This window comes from Portunus trituberculatus, unplaced genomic scaffold (assembly GCF_017591435.1).
Source record: "Portunus trituberculatus isolate SZX2019 unplaced genomic scaffold, ASM1759143v1 PGA_scaffold_410__1_contigs__length_386818, whole genome shotgun sequence".
Taxonomy (NCBI): domain Eukaryota; kingdom Metazoa; phylum Arthropoda; class Malacostraca; order Decapoda; family Portunidae; genus Portunus; species Portunus trituberculatus.
Genome location: NW_025541578.1, coordinates 111,517 through 128,554, shown reverse-complemented (window position 1 = coordinate 128,554; position 17,038 = coordinate 111,517). Strand labels below are relative to the sequence as shown.

Below are 17,038 nucleotides of genomic sequence, written 5' to 3'. Positions count from 1 at the left end.
CACTTGTATTGTATATCTCCACATAGGTACACTTCTCTTGTTAACACCAAATCCAGTCTAGCCGGTTCATCATCTCCTCTATATCTAGTATTTTCCTTCACCCTGTGCCATTTTTAATAGGCAAATGCACTAGCAATTAATAATACGTCAATCATGCTGAGACCTGGATGGACACACTATAATTGACACATAGAGAAAAATCTGCTTTCACTTTACCATGACAGATGTGTCTTTATTATCAAAATATAGTCATTCATCAAGTCATATCATATGGATCAATCATGAAATGCATGAAATAATACTTTTATTTTCCTTTATGAACAAGTTGACACACAACAAGTGTAAATGAGCTATAAAGGTTTGAACATGACCTCTTGACAAGCTGGGGCAGAAAACAACTCAGCACACCACATACACCTTGACTAACATTTCTCTGTCCTTCAGTACTCAGACATCATGAATCCAGTAAGACCACAGCAATAGGTTATGACAAGCTGACAAGCTCATTAAGAATCCACAAAATAAATTCTTCGAAATACAGTAAATTCCTAGTTAATCTTATACTGTTCGCTATACTAAAATTACAAAGCAAGCCTGTTTTGCAACCATTAAAAATTTTCATAGGTTCTTTATATATTTACAAAAAAAAAAAAAAAAAGCATCATCAGAAGTAGCAAAGCACAGAATTTTGACAGTTAATGATAAAGTTACAGCTCTGTCCTGGGTTCACGCTTAATTTTTATCCTCTGCACATAATTACCGGGGAAGGTTCCAAAGATGCCAGTTCTCTGACAGGTTCCCAAGAACCAGCCGTCTCTGCACTTATCCGACACCATCACCAGGTCATTCACCAGGAGTTCCAGCTCATCGTTCTTCTGAGGTTTGTAATGGTAGAGTGCTCGATATCTGGAAAGACAAATATCATGCTTCCTTGAGAGCCTTGCTTAAAAAATGCTTACATCTTGAAATCTCTACTTCAAAGTTAATACAATTGAACCTTGATTTAACGGATTCCGTCACAACAGACAAGATCCAATGGACAAACTCTGCAGATCTGAATGTTTGTCCGATAGTTTAAAACTTGCATAAGAAGCGTACTGAGAAAGGTCAAGTATACATACATGCACAAGGTTAGATAAGTTCATGGATAGGGATGATAGATGGAATTAGGTAGCTTTAAACACACAGGAACTGCCTGGTGGCCTGTTGCATCTTCCCTCTTTTCTTATGTTCTTATGCATAATACCTACAGACATACATACATACATACTGTATATATTGTACTGTCATTGCAAAAAGTTCAGGGGAATCAATCAAAATTAACCGACAATTTTTTTTATTTTGTTTTCCACTACATGGTTGGACACACATCTTCCAACCTCTTCCGTAAAACAAATCCTCATTGGTTTGTGACCTCACCTGCCCTCTCCCCCAACAGAGACAAGAAGAGTGAAGAGGGGGGAAGGAAAGTAGGGCAAGACTCAGATAGGGATTAGCACCTCTCTCTCTCTCTCTCTCTCTCTCTCTCTCTCTCTCTACATACATACATATATATATATATATATATATATATATATATATATATATATATATATATATATATATATATATATATATATATTGTTGTTGAAGTCTATAGTAACTTGATCATTATTCTTTTTTTGAAAGGAGCTTTTGTATTTTTCACACAGGGGTGCATTTGTCTGGTTGTAAATTCTGGAGAAGTGCGCCAAAATCCATGTTGTTCTTAATATGTTTTTTGGTCCTGTCTGGACCATCTTCAGGAGAAGAGTGAGGAGACTGGGCAGGCATAGAGCATCTTATGACTACTCGTGGGAGACTTGAATTTATTAAAAATAAATTGAAAAGTCTTCATAATCTTTCCTTTATTCATAGTAAGTATTCATGGTGAGTAAATTTATTTAAGTTTATTTATTTATATACTTTATTTGATTTTTTTCCTGCATTACACCTTCACTTTTTGGTATAGGAAAATAAACTAGGAACGGGTAGTGGAGGAAAAGTAGCAACAATGTCCACTCTCTCAGAGAGAGAGAGAGAGAGAGAGAGAGAGAGAGAGAGAGAGAGAGAGAGAGAGAGAGAGAGAGAGAGAGAGAGAGAGAGAGAGAGAGAGAGAGAGTACAGGTAACTCGATTCATCCAATAGATGCGTTCAAAGAGGCATCGCGTATATCAAAATTCGCGGAAAACAAACATGTAATTCTCATAAGAAACAATAGATAATAGGAGGGAATGCGGGATGTGGTAAAAAAAATTCATATAAAATCCTCTATTTATTTGGCTAAATTAACATGTTTTTATTATTTACCATTCTAAATACTAAAAGCATATTTAAAGTAAAGGGAAGAGCAAGATATAATGAGAGAAAGCAAAAAATAATAAGAGAAAACAACAAAACAAAGAATACGTAAACAAAACACTTACTGCATTCACACCACAGTCAGTCACTCTTCCTCTGAGCTTTACCACTTATATAAAATCCACTTATCAAAAATAACCCCACATGCAGAAGAAATTGAAGGACATTCTGGGGCCATATTGGTGAATTAAAGGCAGACTGAAGAGATCCCGTCTGTACTTAATGTTAGCAGACCGCAAATGAGACACGAGAAGAGCAGGAGCTGGATCCAAGATTCTTTAACGTCAGAGCAACCTCCTGCCGCGAAATGGCATCCATGAATGCTTGGAGGGACGGTAACGAGGTTGCTATGAGGTTGCTCTGAGGTTGTTGGGAACACCACCTCTCGAGGTGATGTTGCTGTCTTATATATATGCATTTATGTTCACAAAACAACATTTCTATTAGATTTTTCTTCTTGTGACCCTTTTAGCTTGCCTGTTGCTTTCACCACGATATTCTATGTTTCCACTCCTCTATTGACTGTTATAATGGATATCATATCTTAGTATTCATATACGCTCATGCCATGAGGATAACCTCAACTTCGTGGCACTGAGTGATAGTGAATTACTAATGAAATACCGTGGTATTTCATTAGTAATTAGTCAGGGCTGAGTCAATAGGGAGCTTTAAAAGAAGGTTAGATAAATTCATGGATGGGGAAGATAGATGGAATTAGGTAGATTAACCACACTGGAAATGCCTTGTACAGGCCTAGCGGCCTCTTGCAGCTTCCCTCTTTTCTTATGTTCTTATGTAATTCACTATCACTCAGTGCCACGGAGTCGAGATTATCCTCATGGTATGAGCGTATATGAATACTAAGATATGATATCTATTATAGCAGGTAATAGAGGAGTGGAAACATAGAATATGGTAGTGAAAGCAACACGCAAGCTAAAAGGGTCATAAGAAGAAGAAGTGGCCAAGTCGCTGCGAGTCTCCACCTCGTCTGTGGCCGATCTCATCTCTGCTTTTATTTTTTGGTATTCCATGTAAGATTTCACTTAATGCATTACAAAACAATCCTTTCTTGGGGGCAAGGTTTGTAAAAAGCTAATAGAAATGTTTTGTGAACATAAATGCATATATAAGACAGTAACATCACCCCGAGAGGTGATGTTCCCAGCAACCTGAGAGTAACCTCATAGCAACCTCGTTACCGTCCCTTCAAGCGTGCATGGATGCCATTTCACAGCAGGAGGTTGCTCTGACGTTGTTAAAGTGTCTTGGATCCAGCTCCTGGCAGCCAATGAGCACTTTAAGGCAGGCTACCAACCTCCACCCACCCTCAGCAATGAATCTTTGTGGATGCTATTTTACGAAGGTTGGTATTTGAGCAGCAGGTTGCTGAGGAGGTTGTCTGTACCAACATAGACAACAGCCTGGTTCTTGGATCCGGCCCCGGAGATCCCACCTATTGGCCAGCTGAGGAACTCTCTGGCACGCAGTTTGAAATTGCGTCTGGCGCTCAGTTTGAAAATGCAGTTGGGCCAAATCGCATATAAGCAAACCGATTGCGCAAATTAAATTAATTATAATATTTTTTCAGTTGTGTTATAACAAAAACACATAAATCAAACATGCGTAAATCGAGTTACCTGTATGTGTGTGTGTGTGTGTGTGTATTTACCTAATTGTAACATACGGGAAAAGAGCTATGCTCGTACTGTCCCGTCTCCATATCTACTCATGTCCAGCTTTTTCTTAAAATCATGAATATTCCTTGCGTTGACCACTTCCACGTCTAAACTATTCCATGCTTCCACCCTTCTATGAGGGAAGCTATATTTTTTCACATCTCTCCTATAAGTGGCCATTTTAGTTTTTCCCATGCCCTCTCGACATTCTTTCATTCCACATACACAGATCTTCCCTATCCATTTTTCCATGCCAATCATCACTCTGTATATTGCTATCAGGTCTCCCCTTTCTCTTCTGTTTTCCAGGGTCGGAAGTTGCATTCTTTTCAGTCTGTCTTCATAAGTCAAATCTCTTAAGTCAGGCACCATTTTGTTGCAGCCCTCTGTACTTTCTCTAGTTTCCTTATGTGTTTCTTTAAGTTCGGAGCCCACTGTATTGTTGCATATTCAAGCCTCGGTCTTATCATTGCAGTAATTATTTTCTTCATCATTTCTTCATCTAAATATACGAACGCCACTCTTATGTTCCTCAATAAGTTCAATACTTCTCCAATTATTTTGTTTATATGTCTCTCTGGCGATAGGTCATTGGTAATTGTCACCCCAAGGTCTTTTTCTTCATGACTGGTTTTATGTCTTCATTTCCTATCTTGTACATACTCCTGATTCTTCTTTCACTCTTGCCAAACTCTATTTTCTTGCATTTTGTCGTGTTGAACTCCATTTGCCATGTACAGCTCCATTTCCATATTCTGTCCAAGTCTTCCTGGAGTAGTTCGCAATCTTTGTCACATCTCACTTTTCTTAACAATTTTGCATCGTCTGCAAATAGGCTCACATAACTGGACACCCCATCCACCATGTCATTTATGTAGACCGCGAACATTACTGGTGCCAACACTGATCCCTGTGGAACTCCACTCTCCACCAAGCCCCATTCTGATGGTCTGTCCTTAATTATTGTTCTCATTTCTCTTCCTACCAAAAAGTCTTCCATCCATTTTAGTAAACTGCCATGCACTCCTCCTACCATTTCAAGTTTCCAGATCAGTCTCCGGTGTGGTACCTTATCAAAGGCCTTTTTTAAATCCAGATATATTCCATCAGCCCAACCATCTCTTTCCTGTATTACATCTATCACCCTCGAATAGTAACATATCAGGTTTGTCGTGCATGAACGCCCTTTTCTAAAACCAAATTGACACTCACAAAGTATGTCATTTTTCTCCAAGAAGTCTGTCCATCTATTCTTCACCACCCTCTCACACATCTTAGCTACCACACTTGTAAGTGACACTGGTCTATAGTTCAATGGGTCTCTCTTGTTACCTGATTTATAAATTGGGACAATGTTAGCTCTTTTCCAGTCTTGGGGCACTACACCTTCCCTTAATGAGGCATCAATTACTTCACAAACTTTTTCTGCCAGTTGCTCCTGCATTCTCTTAAAATCCATCCTGATACCCCATCAGGTCCCACAGCTTTTCTCACTTCTAAACTCCCCATCATATTCTTGATCTCCTCCACAGTTACTTGAAACTCCTTCATAATCCCTTTCTGTTCCATTACCAGTGGTTTGTCAAAAGCAGTCTCCTTTGTGAATACCTTCCGAAAGCATCCATTCATAGCCTCTGCCATTTCCTGGGATCTTCACTGCATACTCCATTTACTTCTAAACTTTCAATACTTTCTCTATTTTTGATGTTGTTGTTCACATGTCTGTAAAAAGCCTTGGTTGGTCTTTACATTTATCAATTATATCCTTTTCTTGTTTTTTCTTTCTTCTCTTCTAATCAACACATATTCATTTCTTGCTCTTTTGTAACTTTCCCACTGCTTAATCCGTCTTTTCCTTCTCCACCTCTTCCATGCATCCTCTTTTCTTGTTCTAGCCTTTTCACATCTATCGTTAAACCAGTCCTGCTTTCCAACTTCTCTATGTTGTCTTATTGGTACAAATTTTTCTCACCTTCTTTGTATATTTTATAAATTCCTTCCACTTTTCATTTGCTCCTTAGCACTCTTGAATTTCATCCAATTTGTCTCTTGAAAGAATTTCTTTAGGTTTCCAAAATCTGTCTTGGCATAATTCCATCTTCCCACTTTATATTCTTCATTTCTTCTAGATTTCTCTTCATCTATCACCTTGAACTCCAAAACTGCATGATCACTCTTTGCTAAAGGGCACTCCACCCTCATCTCCTCAATGACCATTGGCTCTGTACTAAAGACCAAGTCCAGTCTTGACGATGCTCCTCTCCTCCAAACCTAGTATCTTCTTTGACCCACTGAGTTAACACATTTTCCATTGCCAGTGTCAATAGTGTATTTCCCCATGTTGTCTCTGATCCTTCCATTGACCAGTCCTCCCAACACACCTCTTTACAATTAAAATCTCCCATCATTATAGTTCGTTCACAGCCACCCAACATTTCTTCCAGACATGTTCCTGTATCACTTATCATTTCTTCATATTCCTGTACTGACCATGCATTTGTCTTAGGTGGTACGTACACCACTATGTAGTGCCTCTTTTTCCTTCATTAGTTTCTGCTCTGATCTTTAGCACTTCTGCCTTTCCCATACCTTCTTTCACTTGATCCACCTTTATATCTTTTTTAACCAGCAACATCACTCCTCCTCCCATCTTACCTACTCTATTTCTTTTCCAAACATTATATTTCCCTTCTCCAACCATCATCAGGTCTTCTCCTTCTCTCAGTTTTGTTTCAGTAAGACCCACAATATCTGGGTTCTTGTCCTCAAGTAATCGTTGAGTTCTAAAATCCCGATATCACTCCATTTATGTTGGAATACATTACATTCCGCTCATACGTAAGTTTCTTTAGTCCTTTCTTACTGTACTTTTCTGGGTTATGAACCACTTCCTCAGTCTCATATCCAAGATTCTCCAGAAAAACTCTTTCTTCTCCTCTTCTGTCCTCTCTTCATTTTTTCAAAGCCTCCTTTCTCAGCTCATTTAACATTTCTCTTTCCTTTTCACCGAGATCTCTTCTCAACCAAATCTTCCTTGTTGTTTCCTGCTGGGCTAGCCTCCATGACTTCTCCACCAATTCATCTACATCCTTTTGTGACTTAAGTTTGATTCTTATTGGCCTCATACCTTCTCTTGTGAACTTTCCAATTCTATGGAAGTCCTCTATTTCTTGTACTAGGTCTTTTCCCTCCTCCTGCACCACATTAAGTGTGTGTGTGTGTGTGTGTGTGTGTGTGTTCACCTAGTTTTATATTACAGGGTTAGAGTGGGGCTCACAGTGACCTGTCTCTATATCTAATTTTATTCAACTTTTCCTTAAGTTTGTGCACACGTAGTGATGTTATAATTTCATTATTCATGTTGTTGCAGATATTCACTGTCCTATTTGGAAAACTGAACTTTCAAAGTTTTTCTGAAATTGACTTTTCATGATCATCTTGGAGTGTCCTCTTCTCCGTCTATTTACATTTTCACTGAGTGATACAAAGTCTTGTGTATCTATCTTTTCTATATGGTTTACCATCTTGGACATCATTATTGGATTTCCTCTCTCTTGTCTATTCTTCAAAGTTGGTAGTTCCATTTCCTTTAGTCTATCTTCAAAGGAAAGGCCCTTTATATCTGGCACCATCTTTATGACTATCCTTTGGATTCTTTCTAGTTTCTTGATGTCATTTTGCATGTGTGGTGACCGTACTATTGCTGTATATTCAAGTCTAGGTCTTACCATCATGCTTATGATCTTTTTCATTATACTCTAGTCCGTGCAGTTAGATACCATCCTGATATTTGATAGTGTCTTGTATGTTGAAGCAAATGTGTCTTTTTGGTGTCAGGATGTCTTGTACAATCCCCTTTTCTTCTTTGTTTTTCATTATAACCTCTTCTCCCATTTTGTACTCCCACGTAGGTCTTCTATTACTTTCACTCATTTCCATCACATTTTTTTTTGGAGAAGCATTAAATTCTAATTTGCATAGGAGTCTTCTTCTATGTGGTACTCTGTCAATAGCTTTTTTAATAACTAAATATACGGTGTCAATCCATCCATCTCTCCCTTGTACTTCATCTATTATTCTTGTAAAAATGCTTTTATTCATACATTTTTGTATGTACAAGGTGGTATAAAAAAAAAAAAAAAAAACATTTGAAAAGCCAGTTCCCTTAAATATTAAAACAGAATTAGTTAAATGTCCGGGAAAAATGTCTTGACACCTCTCTCTCATGATCTTCCTTTCCTAAAACCAAATTAGGAGTTATTTATTATCTCCTTTCCCTCCAGATATTCAACCATTCTTCTTTAATAACAATTTCACAGATCTTTTCCATAACACTAGTTAGCGACATTGGTCTATAATTTAGGGGCTTGGTCTTTATTCCTCCTATATTTGCTCTTTTCCACTCCCTTGGTACCTTCCCTTCCATTAGAGAGCTGTTAATTACAGCCCATATTGGTTCCAACAGTTGTTCTCTAAATTGTCTCAGTGTCTATCCACACAGTCCATATGGCTCCATTGCCTTTCTTGCATCTACCTTTTCTAGTAATACTCTAACTTTCTGTTTTTGCACCACAACGTGTCTTAATCCTTCCTATATCGCATGGCTGCTTGGCTCTATCAACTCTTCTACTTCATTAAATACTGATTCATTCATAAGTTCACTTATTTCTTCTGTTGTTTCATACATCTTATTTCCTTTAATTAACTTAGTTTGTCATTTTTCCATTCATTTACTTGAAAAAAGCTTGGATTCCTTCTCATGTCTTTTCACTATATCATCAAAATTTCTCTCTTTCTCTCTTCTTATTATAATATATTCATTACATTCCAATTTACTTCTTCCTGTTTACTTCATTCCACTGTTTTCTTATTTTTTTTTCCAGGCTGCATCTTTAAACTTTAAAGCTTTTGCACATATATCATTATACCAGGAGTGTTTGCTCTCTTTTACACTGTATTTAGGAACATATTTCTTTATCCTGTCACTATACTTGTCTAGAAATATATTCATACTTCTCTTAACTTGCATATTTTCCTCCCAATCAATACTACAAGTAATTTCTTAACACTTCAAAATTGGTCTTGGTGTGATTCAATAATTTATGTTTATATTTCAAAATTTTGTGATCCTATAATCCAATTTCTAAAACCACATGAGCACTTTTTTCCTATTGGTCTATGATATTTGATGGTTGGACAGGGCTCTCATTCTTTTGTAAAAACCAAATTCAGTATAGATGGTTCTTCTTCCTCTATATATGATGGTAGGATATATGTGAAGCTTCAAATTTCTAATCAAATACATGTCATCACTACTGAAGCAGGACTTACAGATTTTCTAGATATGTATCCAGTACTGAAAGGAGTAACAACCACTTAGATGTAAAAGTAAATTAATATAACTGCTTGTTTAAATTCTATTATTATCTTACCATTCACAATTTTTCAAAATACTTACTGAGCATAACAACCTACCGGAATTACTTAATATCTGTTTATCCGTTAATAGTGATACACAATTCGCTATATCCTAGATACTTTACTGTATTATCATATTTTTTATATATTTTTTTATTTCTTCTTGTATTGCACATTTTTCTAATTCCATTGATTTCATGTATGTTTTCTCTATTACTATATATATATATATATATATATATATATATATATATATATATATATATATATATATATATATATATATATATATATATATATATATATATATATATATATATATATATATATATATATATATATATATATATATATATATATATATATATATATATATATATATGTTTTAATGTTGTTGCTTCTCCTCCTCCTCCTCCTCCTCCTCTTTTGGTACTAGTTTTAGCTGTAGTATTAGCGTCTACTTTTCTTGATCCTCCTCAATATCTCCATACAACTTGACAATGTTGAATGGTTTCTCCTACTTCTATTACTACAATTACTACTGCTACTATTAATAACATCAATAATACTACTGCTGCAACTACTACTACTACTACTACTACTACTACTACTACTACCACTACTAGTACTACTACTACCACTAATACTACTACCACCATTGCTATTAATACCACCACTACTACTACTATTGCTACTGCTACTACCACTACCATTATTATTACTTCTTTACTTCTCTACTTCTTCTCATCCCTATTCTGTCCATCTTCCTAATGCAAGAGTTAACCAGTATCTTCACTCCTTCATTCCCTACACTGGTAAACTCTGGAACTCTCTACCTGTGTCTGTATTTCCACCTGCCTATGACTTAAACTCTTTCAAAAGAGGAGTGTCAAGACACCTCTTACGTTAACTGGACCCTCCTTTTAGATTTTTTTGTTTTTTCTCTTTATACTATTCCTCTTAACAGGGCCTGGCAACCAGCGGATTTTTTTTCCAACTTTGTTTTCCCTTGGCCAGTGCCCTTGTAATGTAAAAAAAAAAAAAAAAAAAATAACTCTTAACACCACTACTACCACTACTACTCCTGCTACTACTACTACTACTATAACTAATATATGTACTACTGTTAATACTTTAACTTGCACTACTACTACTGTTCCTTATACTAATAATCCTCTTACTACTACTACTACTACTACTACTACTACTATAACTACTATTACCACCACCACTATCACCACTACTATTTATAACTGTTGATATTGATTATGTTTCTAATACTACAATTATCCCGTCATTTGATTTGCCTCTTAAGATGGCACTTATTCCATCTGATTTCATGAGTCATTCTACTTATTTTCTTTGGCATACCTTAGGAGCCATATATGCTTTGCTGTTCTATCTTTTTTCTATTATTTGCTTGTTTGTTTTTTAGTATTACTTATTATGGAGAATTTATATAAGTCATTATATGATGATAATCTCATAAATAATAACACAACTAACACTTTCAACCTAGAATTAAGTCAAATTGAAAAAAATTGCAGGACATCAAGACATCAACTGTTTATCTAAGTATTATAACTATGAAGAATACACTTCAGCTTTAAACCCATTAGCTAACAACTACATCAGTGTTATACATATTAACATTAGATCTTTACACAAAAACTTTGATATACTGAAGTCTTTTCTAAATTGTATACCTAAACCACCTGAAGTCATTGCAGTTACAGGAACATGGCTACAGCAAAACACTAAATACCTTTATTTTTTGGAGGGTTATGAATCATTCCACTTAACAAGGACTGACAGAGAACACGGAGGGATCACTGTTTTTACTAAAAATTAAATCAAAGCAGAACTACTAATGCAATATTCTTTCATTAATGAAAACATTGAAATCTGCACTTCTAAGCTAGAATTAGGGAACACTAAATATATCATTTTAGTAATTTACAGGCCCAACAGCAAACACATAGCTGTCAATGAATTTACTAACGTCATGAATGAGTTATTAAATAATGACATATTCAGACATAATAAATCAATCAATATAGGTGACTTCAACATTAACTTACTAGAACATTCATCTGACCTCCCTACCAATTTGTTTCTGAATTCCTTACAATCAGTTAATTTTTACCCTCATATATCCAGACCTACAAGATTTCCTGATAGTCCTGCCCTTGGCCAACCTTCACTGCTAGATCACATCTGGACTAATTTCCTACTTCGCTCTCTATCAGGTATCATTCACTTTTCAATATCAGATCACCTTCCTATATTCATAAATATCAACAATGAAGCCTTTCCAAATACCAAACATAAGATAACATACAGAGTTATTAATGCCAATAATAATAACATATTTACTAGTGAATTAGAAGGCATAAACTGGGAAGAACTACTTGTCCTGCCAAATACAAATGAAAATTTTAACCTTTTCCACAATATAGTTAATGAATGCTACAATAAATGCTTTCCTATCAAAACCAAATTTAAAACAGCTAAAAGAAGACTTCATAATGCATGGTTATCCAGTGGAATACTTAACTCAATCAAACACAAATGTAAATTACTTAAAATGTATAAATTAGGAATAGTTTCACATCACACTTTTAAACAGTACATAAATCAGCTCACTCAAGTTGTTTGATCTGCCAAAACTAACTATTATCGCCAAATCTTCATAAACTTTAGAAATAATACGAAGAAAATTTGGCAAGCAATAAATTAAATAAAAGGTAACTTTCAAAATAAAGACACAATTAAGACATTGCAATATGATAATAAAGTACTAAGTGATCCTTTAAACATCTCACATGCCTTCAGTAATTATTTTTCTAAAATTGCACCTGATCTGGAGAGCAAACTTCCTCACTCAAATAAAAATCCATTAGATTACCTCAAAGAAAATTATCCAAATTCCATGATAGTTCCCATTATCACTACATATGAAATGAATTCAGTAATTAAGTCTCTTAAAAACAAAACCTCTGATATAAATGATATTTCGGCTACCATCATCAAAAGTAACACTAATCTTTTATCAATCCCTTTAACAATACTTTTTAATCAGTCTGTAACAAATGGAATTTTCCCTGACATGTTGAAAACCGCAAAAATTACTCCCATTTATAAATCTGGCCCTCATGATGACCCCAAAAATTATAGACCAATTTCTCAACTTACAATATTTTCCAAAATATTTGAGACATTAATGAAAAAACATTTAATTCATTCCTTAGAACACAAAAATATTCTTAATCCTTCGCAGTATGGTTTTAGACAAAATTGTAGCACTTTTAAAGCATTGAATAAATTTTCTAATGACATATTTACAGCTATTGACTAGAAGTTTTCTGTTTTATCAGCATTCATTGATTTTGCTAAGGCATTTGACACAATAAACCATAAAGTTCTCCTTAATAAAATGCACCACTATGGAATTCGCAGCCCTATTTTTTCATGGTTTACAGATTACTTAACAAACAGGCGTCAATACACTTCCTTTAGTTATGCAAATTCATCTTCAACCTTAATTACTCTCGGTGTACCACAAGGCACTGTGCTTGGACCTCTATTATTTCTCCTCTACATCAATGATATATCTGATATTTTTTCTGACTCTAAAAGCATCTTAATTGCCGATGACATGACAGTTTATCTAATAGGAACAGACCCGAATCAACTTGTTTTTAGTGCTAACAATGAACTTAAAAAAACTATATCAATGGTGCCTTTGCAATGGGCTCACAATAAACACTGACAAAACTTACTTTATGGTATTCACTGGTAAAACTATGCTGGATTTACCTAATGTACTAATAACAGAATAATTAATAAAATTGATAAATTCAAGTTCCTTGGTGTTACTTATGATAGCTCTTTAAATTCTAAGTACCATATAGATAATATTACATTAAAAATATCGAGACATATTGCATTACTTTATCAAATCAGAGATTTTATGCCACCGTATATCCTAAAATCCATCTACTTTGGTCATATTCACACATTGCTAACATACTGTAACCCTATTTGGTCCACTGCTTACCCTACATTCCTAACTCCTTTAAAATTACAGTTCAAGAAAGTTGTCAGAATTATAGCTAACAGCACCTACCTTGAACACACTGACCCTCTTTTCAAACAGACCAAACTTTTAAAACTTAATGATATAACAAAGCTTGCTATAGCCGCACACATGTATAACAATAAAAATTATATTCACAGCATTCTTCCATCACATGATTATAGTACGCGCCACCGTGGTCATCTTACTTTACCGATACATTGCCTTTCTAAGTTTCAGCATTCAACTAATTATCTAGGACCTGTTAAATGGAATACTATTCCTCACAAAATTCAAGAAGCATCATCTCTCAATGCATTTAAAACAATGCTATAAAAACATATCTTGTCTAACTACTAATCTATGTCCTGCTAAATCATATGTACCAAGTGCTGTTCTAATATGGGTTTATAAATTTTCACTCTTGATGATTTGTAAAATATACATTGTGTCAGTTAGTTGTGATTGTTATCATTATTATCATTATTACTATTATTATTATTATTATTATTATTATTATTATTATTTATTATTTGTTGTTATGATCATTATTATTATCTATACTATTGTTATTATTATCAATAATATTAATATCATTATTGTCATTATCATTTATATCAATATTAATATTATTATCATTATTATTATTATTACTCTTATTATTACTATTATTATAATTGTTATCATTTGTATTTTCATTATGATTATTATTACAATTAATATTATTATTACTATTATTATTATTATTATTATTATTATTATTATTATCATTATTATATTTATTATTACTATTATTATTATTATTATTTAAATTAACTTCAGAAAAAAACATTTCGTTTGTTGTAGCTAACATTATTAGTTATTATTATTATTATTAAAATAGTTCTTATTCCACCAGTCAGTATAACTATTTTATACTCTGATACGTACTTGCCTGAAAAGTTCTACATTATATAGGCTAGCTTAGTTTAACTATAAAGATTGCATATACTCATACATACCAGTATGTACAATGACTTGGCTATAAATAAATGTTTCAAATGTTCCAAATGTTTCAAATGTTACCTTGTATAGTCCATCACCCATTGATCCAATGTGTTTACACTCTTTCCCCACAATGTTCAGCATAATAACTGTTTGTATCCAATTCATCCTAATTTACATGTTTGCAGTTTAGATCTTCCACAAGTACCACTCTTCTGTCCTTTTCTATCATATTGTCCAGGCAGTTTAGTACATCTATTTGCATTTCTTTGTGTACATTACTCTTCGGTGGGACATATGTTACTATGATACTCCTCCTTTCTCTCCCAGGGCCATTGGTCCTAATTGTTAAGATTAAAACCTCTGCCAGTCCATCTCCATACTGTACCTCCTCCACCAATATATGCTTGAGGCCAATATCAATATTCCTTTAACGAACCAGTGAGCCCCAAACTTTTAGTCCATTGCATGGAGGTTCAAGTGCATGTCAGCAGAGACTCTCACATTAGAGACTGGTATTAATGTAAAGCTTTCAAGAGACTCACGTCTGGAATACCTTTGGAACTCATGAATGCTAGTTTTCTTTCTTTTTTCCACTTTTGATTAAACAATTTTACATGCTTGATAATGACTGATATGCAAATTTGTAATTAATTTTCAAACTTCATCTTAGAAAGTAGTCAAAGTTTCCATGAAGTATTCCTGGCTTAGTCAAATAAGACAATGAAGACAGCACTCACGGGACAGATTTTTGCAGGGTGTTGACGGTGAAGGATTGTGGGTGAGGTCTGGATTCATTTTGAATGCTCAGTTGTCCCTGTAATCCACAAAAGAGGAAAATTTTATATAATTGATTTCAACAAGAGATTTTTAACCTGCCTTTTTTTTTTTCCAAAAGACTAGGCAGAGCAGTTCATCTTCAAAAACTTGGCAAGGATGTTTTCTCATAAGTTTGAGCCTGAAAATTAGATCTATTAACTGAAGCAAGAAAGCACTTAAGACATTATTTCATTAATTCTATAGGGCTTACTAAGGAATGATTATCATTACTGGATACTTAAATCAAGAACATTATATCTCCGAGTGGCCCATAAGCTTGATATTATACTATTTACGATAAAGCACCTGCATTCCCACCAAAAAATACAAGAGAAATGTTGATCAACTGAATGAGATTGGCTACTGAATCTTGATACAGGCAACTGTTTTATATATATATATATATATATATATATATATATATATATATATATATATATATATATATATATATATATATATATATAAAGTTATTTCTGAGACTGTACACACCAAGGTGGAGTTGGAAGAGGCACAATTGTAGAGGAGGTTAGGTGCAGGCAGGGCGGGGAGTGGCACAGGCAAGGAGCTGGGAGTCGCTGGCAATGATACATCAAAACAACTGAAAAACTTCCAAATTTCTGAGAATGTTAAGCTTAAGGAAAAATTCTGAAAGTGAAATCTTACCTGTCATATTACACAGAACCAGCTAAAACAGTACAAAGAGACAGCATCTTCTTTGATTAATGCATATTGAAGATGGGAACAAAGGTTTTTTTACTGTAAAATTAGTTGCAAATGAAGTAGTTCAATTTTGCAGCCATTACACTTTCATACTTGTGACTGTGAATGATTGGTAAACATATTGCTAAGTGTGGATGACACTTAACATTCATACAAAAATTTCACAAATACAAAATATGAACATTATTTAGCACAAACTTATGTAGAGACAGGCACATGTTGATTTTTAATATAATAGAAACATTTGAAGCAACATCTATTAGTTCCCTGTAGGGTTTAAAGCATCATAGCTAACATGCAACTATTATCATAAGTCTTTGTGTATCTCATGAGCACAGAAACCAAAAGTGGAAACGGTATGCAACACATGACAAATTTACTAAGTATTTAGTAGTAGATGATGTACAAGAGACAGATGGATGGGTTGATGCAGTTTGTTTAGATATCAAAAAGGCTTTTGACATAGTACAACAAAGCAGACTCTTATGGAAAATAAAACATATAGAAGAAATACAGGTAAGCATATTAAACTGGATGGGGATCTATTTAATAAGAAGAAAAATGAGGACAGTTGTCTTGATACACCTAAAAGATTATCACCACCGGGTTAGTAAAGAAAAAAATATGAACAATAAAATAAGGAGAAAACTATGAAACATGTATATTCTAGATAGAGAAAGATTTGCTATGATACAAGACATGGGGATATTGCCATGAAGAAGGCTAGTTAATATCGAATTGTGAGTAGATGAGTCAAGTTACTAAGAAAAAAATTATTGGCATAATATGTAGCAGTCATGGATGTAATAGTAATTTATGTACTGGATGTGTTATTATGAAGCAAAAATCAGTATGAGAAGGGAAAGTCGTTATCAGAAGTAATGTTATCATAAGTAACAGACATTTAACAGAGAGAGAGAATATTAATTTAATTTCAGACAAGTTCTGCTGTTGT

General features: G+C 34.3%; 1 protein-coding gene across 1 annotated transcript in view; it reads right to left on the bottom strand.

Annotated features, from left to right (window-relative positions):
* Positions 1-323: 323 nt before the first annotated feature.
* LOC123500570 (sorbin and SH3 domain-containing protein 1-like) overlaps positions 324-17,038 on the bottom strand; it is a 91,407-nt gene continuing 74,692 nt past the window's right edge. Inside the window, exons 7-9 of the mRNA XM_045249258.1 lie at positions 15,853-15,938; positions 15,282-15,358; positions 324-906 (exon numbers count right to left, since the gene is read on the bottom strand). Coding sequence (XP_045105193.1) covers positions 708-906; positions 15,282-15,358; positions 15,853-15,938 — 362 coding nt within the window. The 3' untranslated portion in view covers positions 324-707. The remainder of the gene's footprint in view (positions 907-15,281; positions 15,359-15,852; positions 15,939-17,038) is intronic.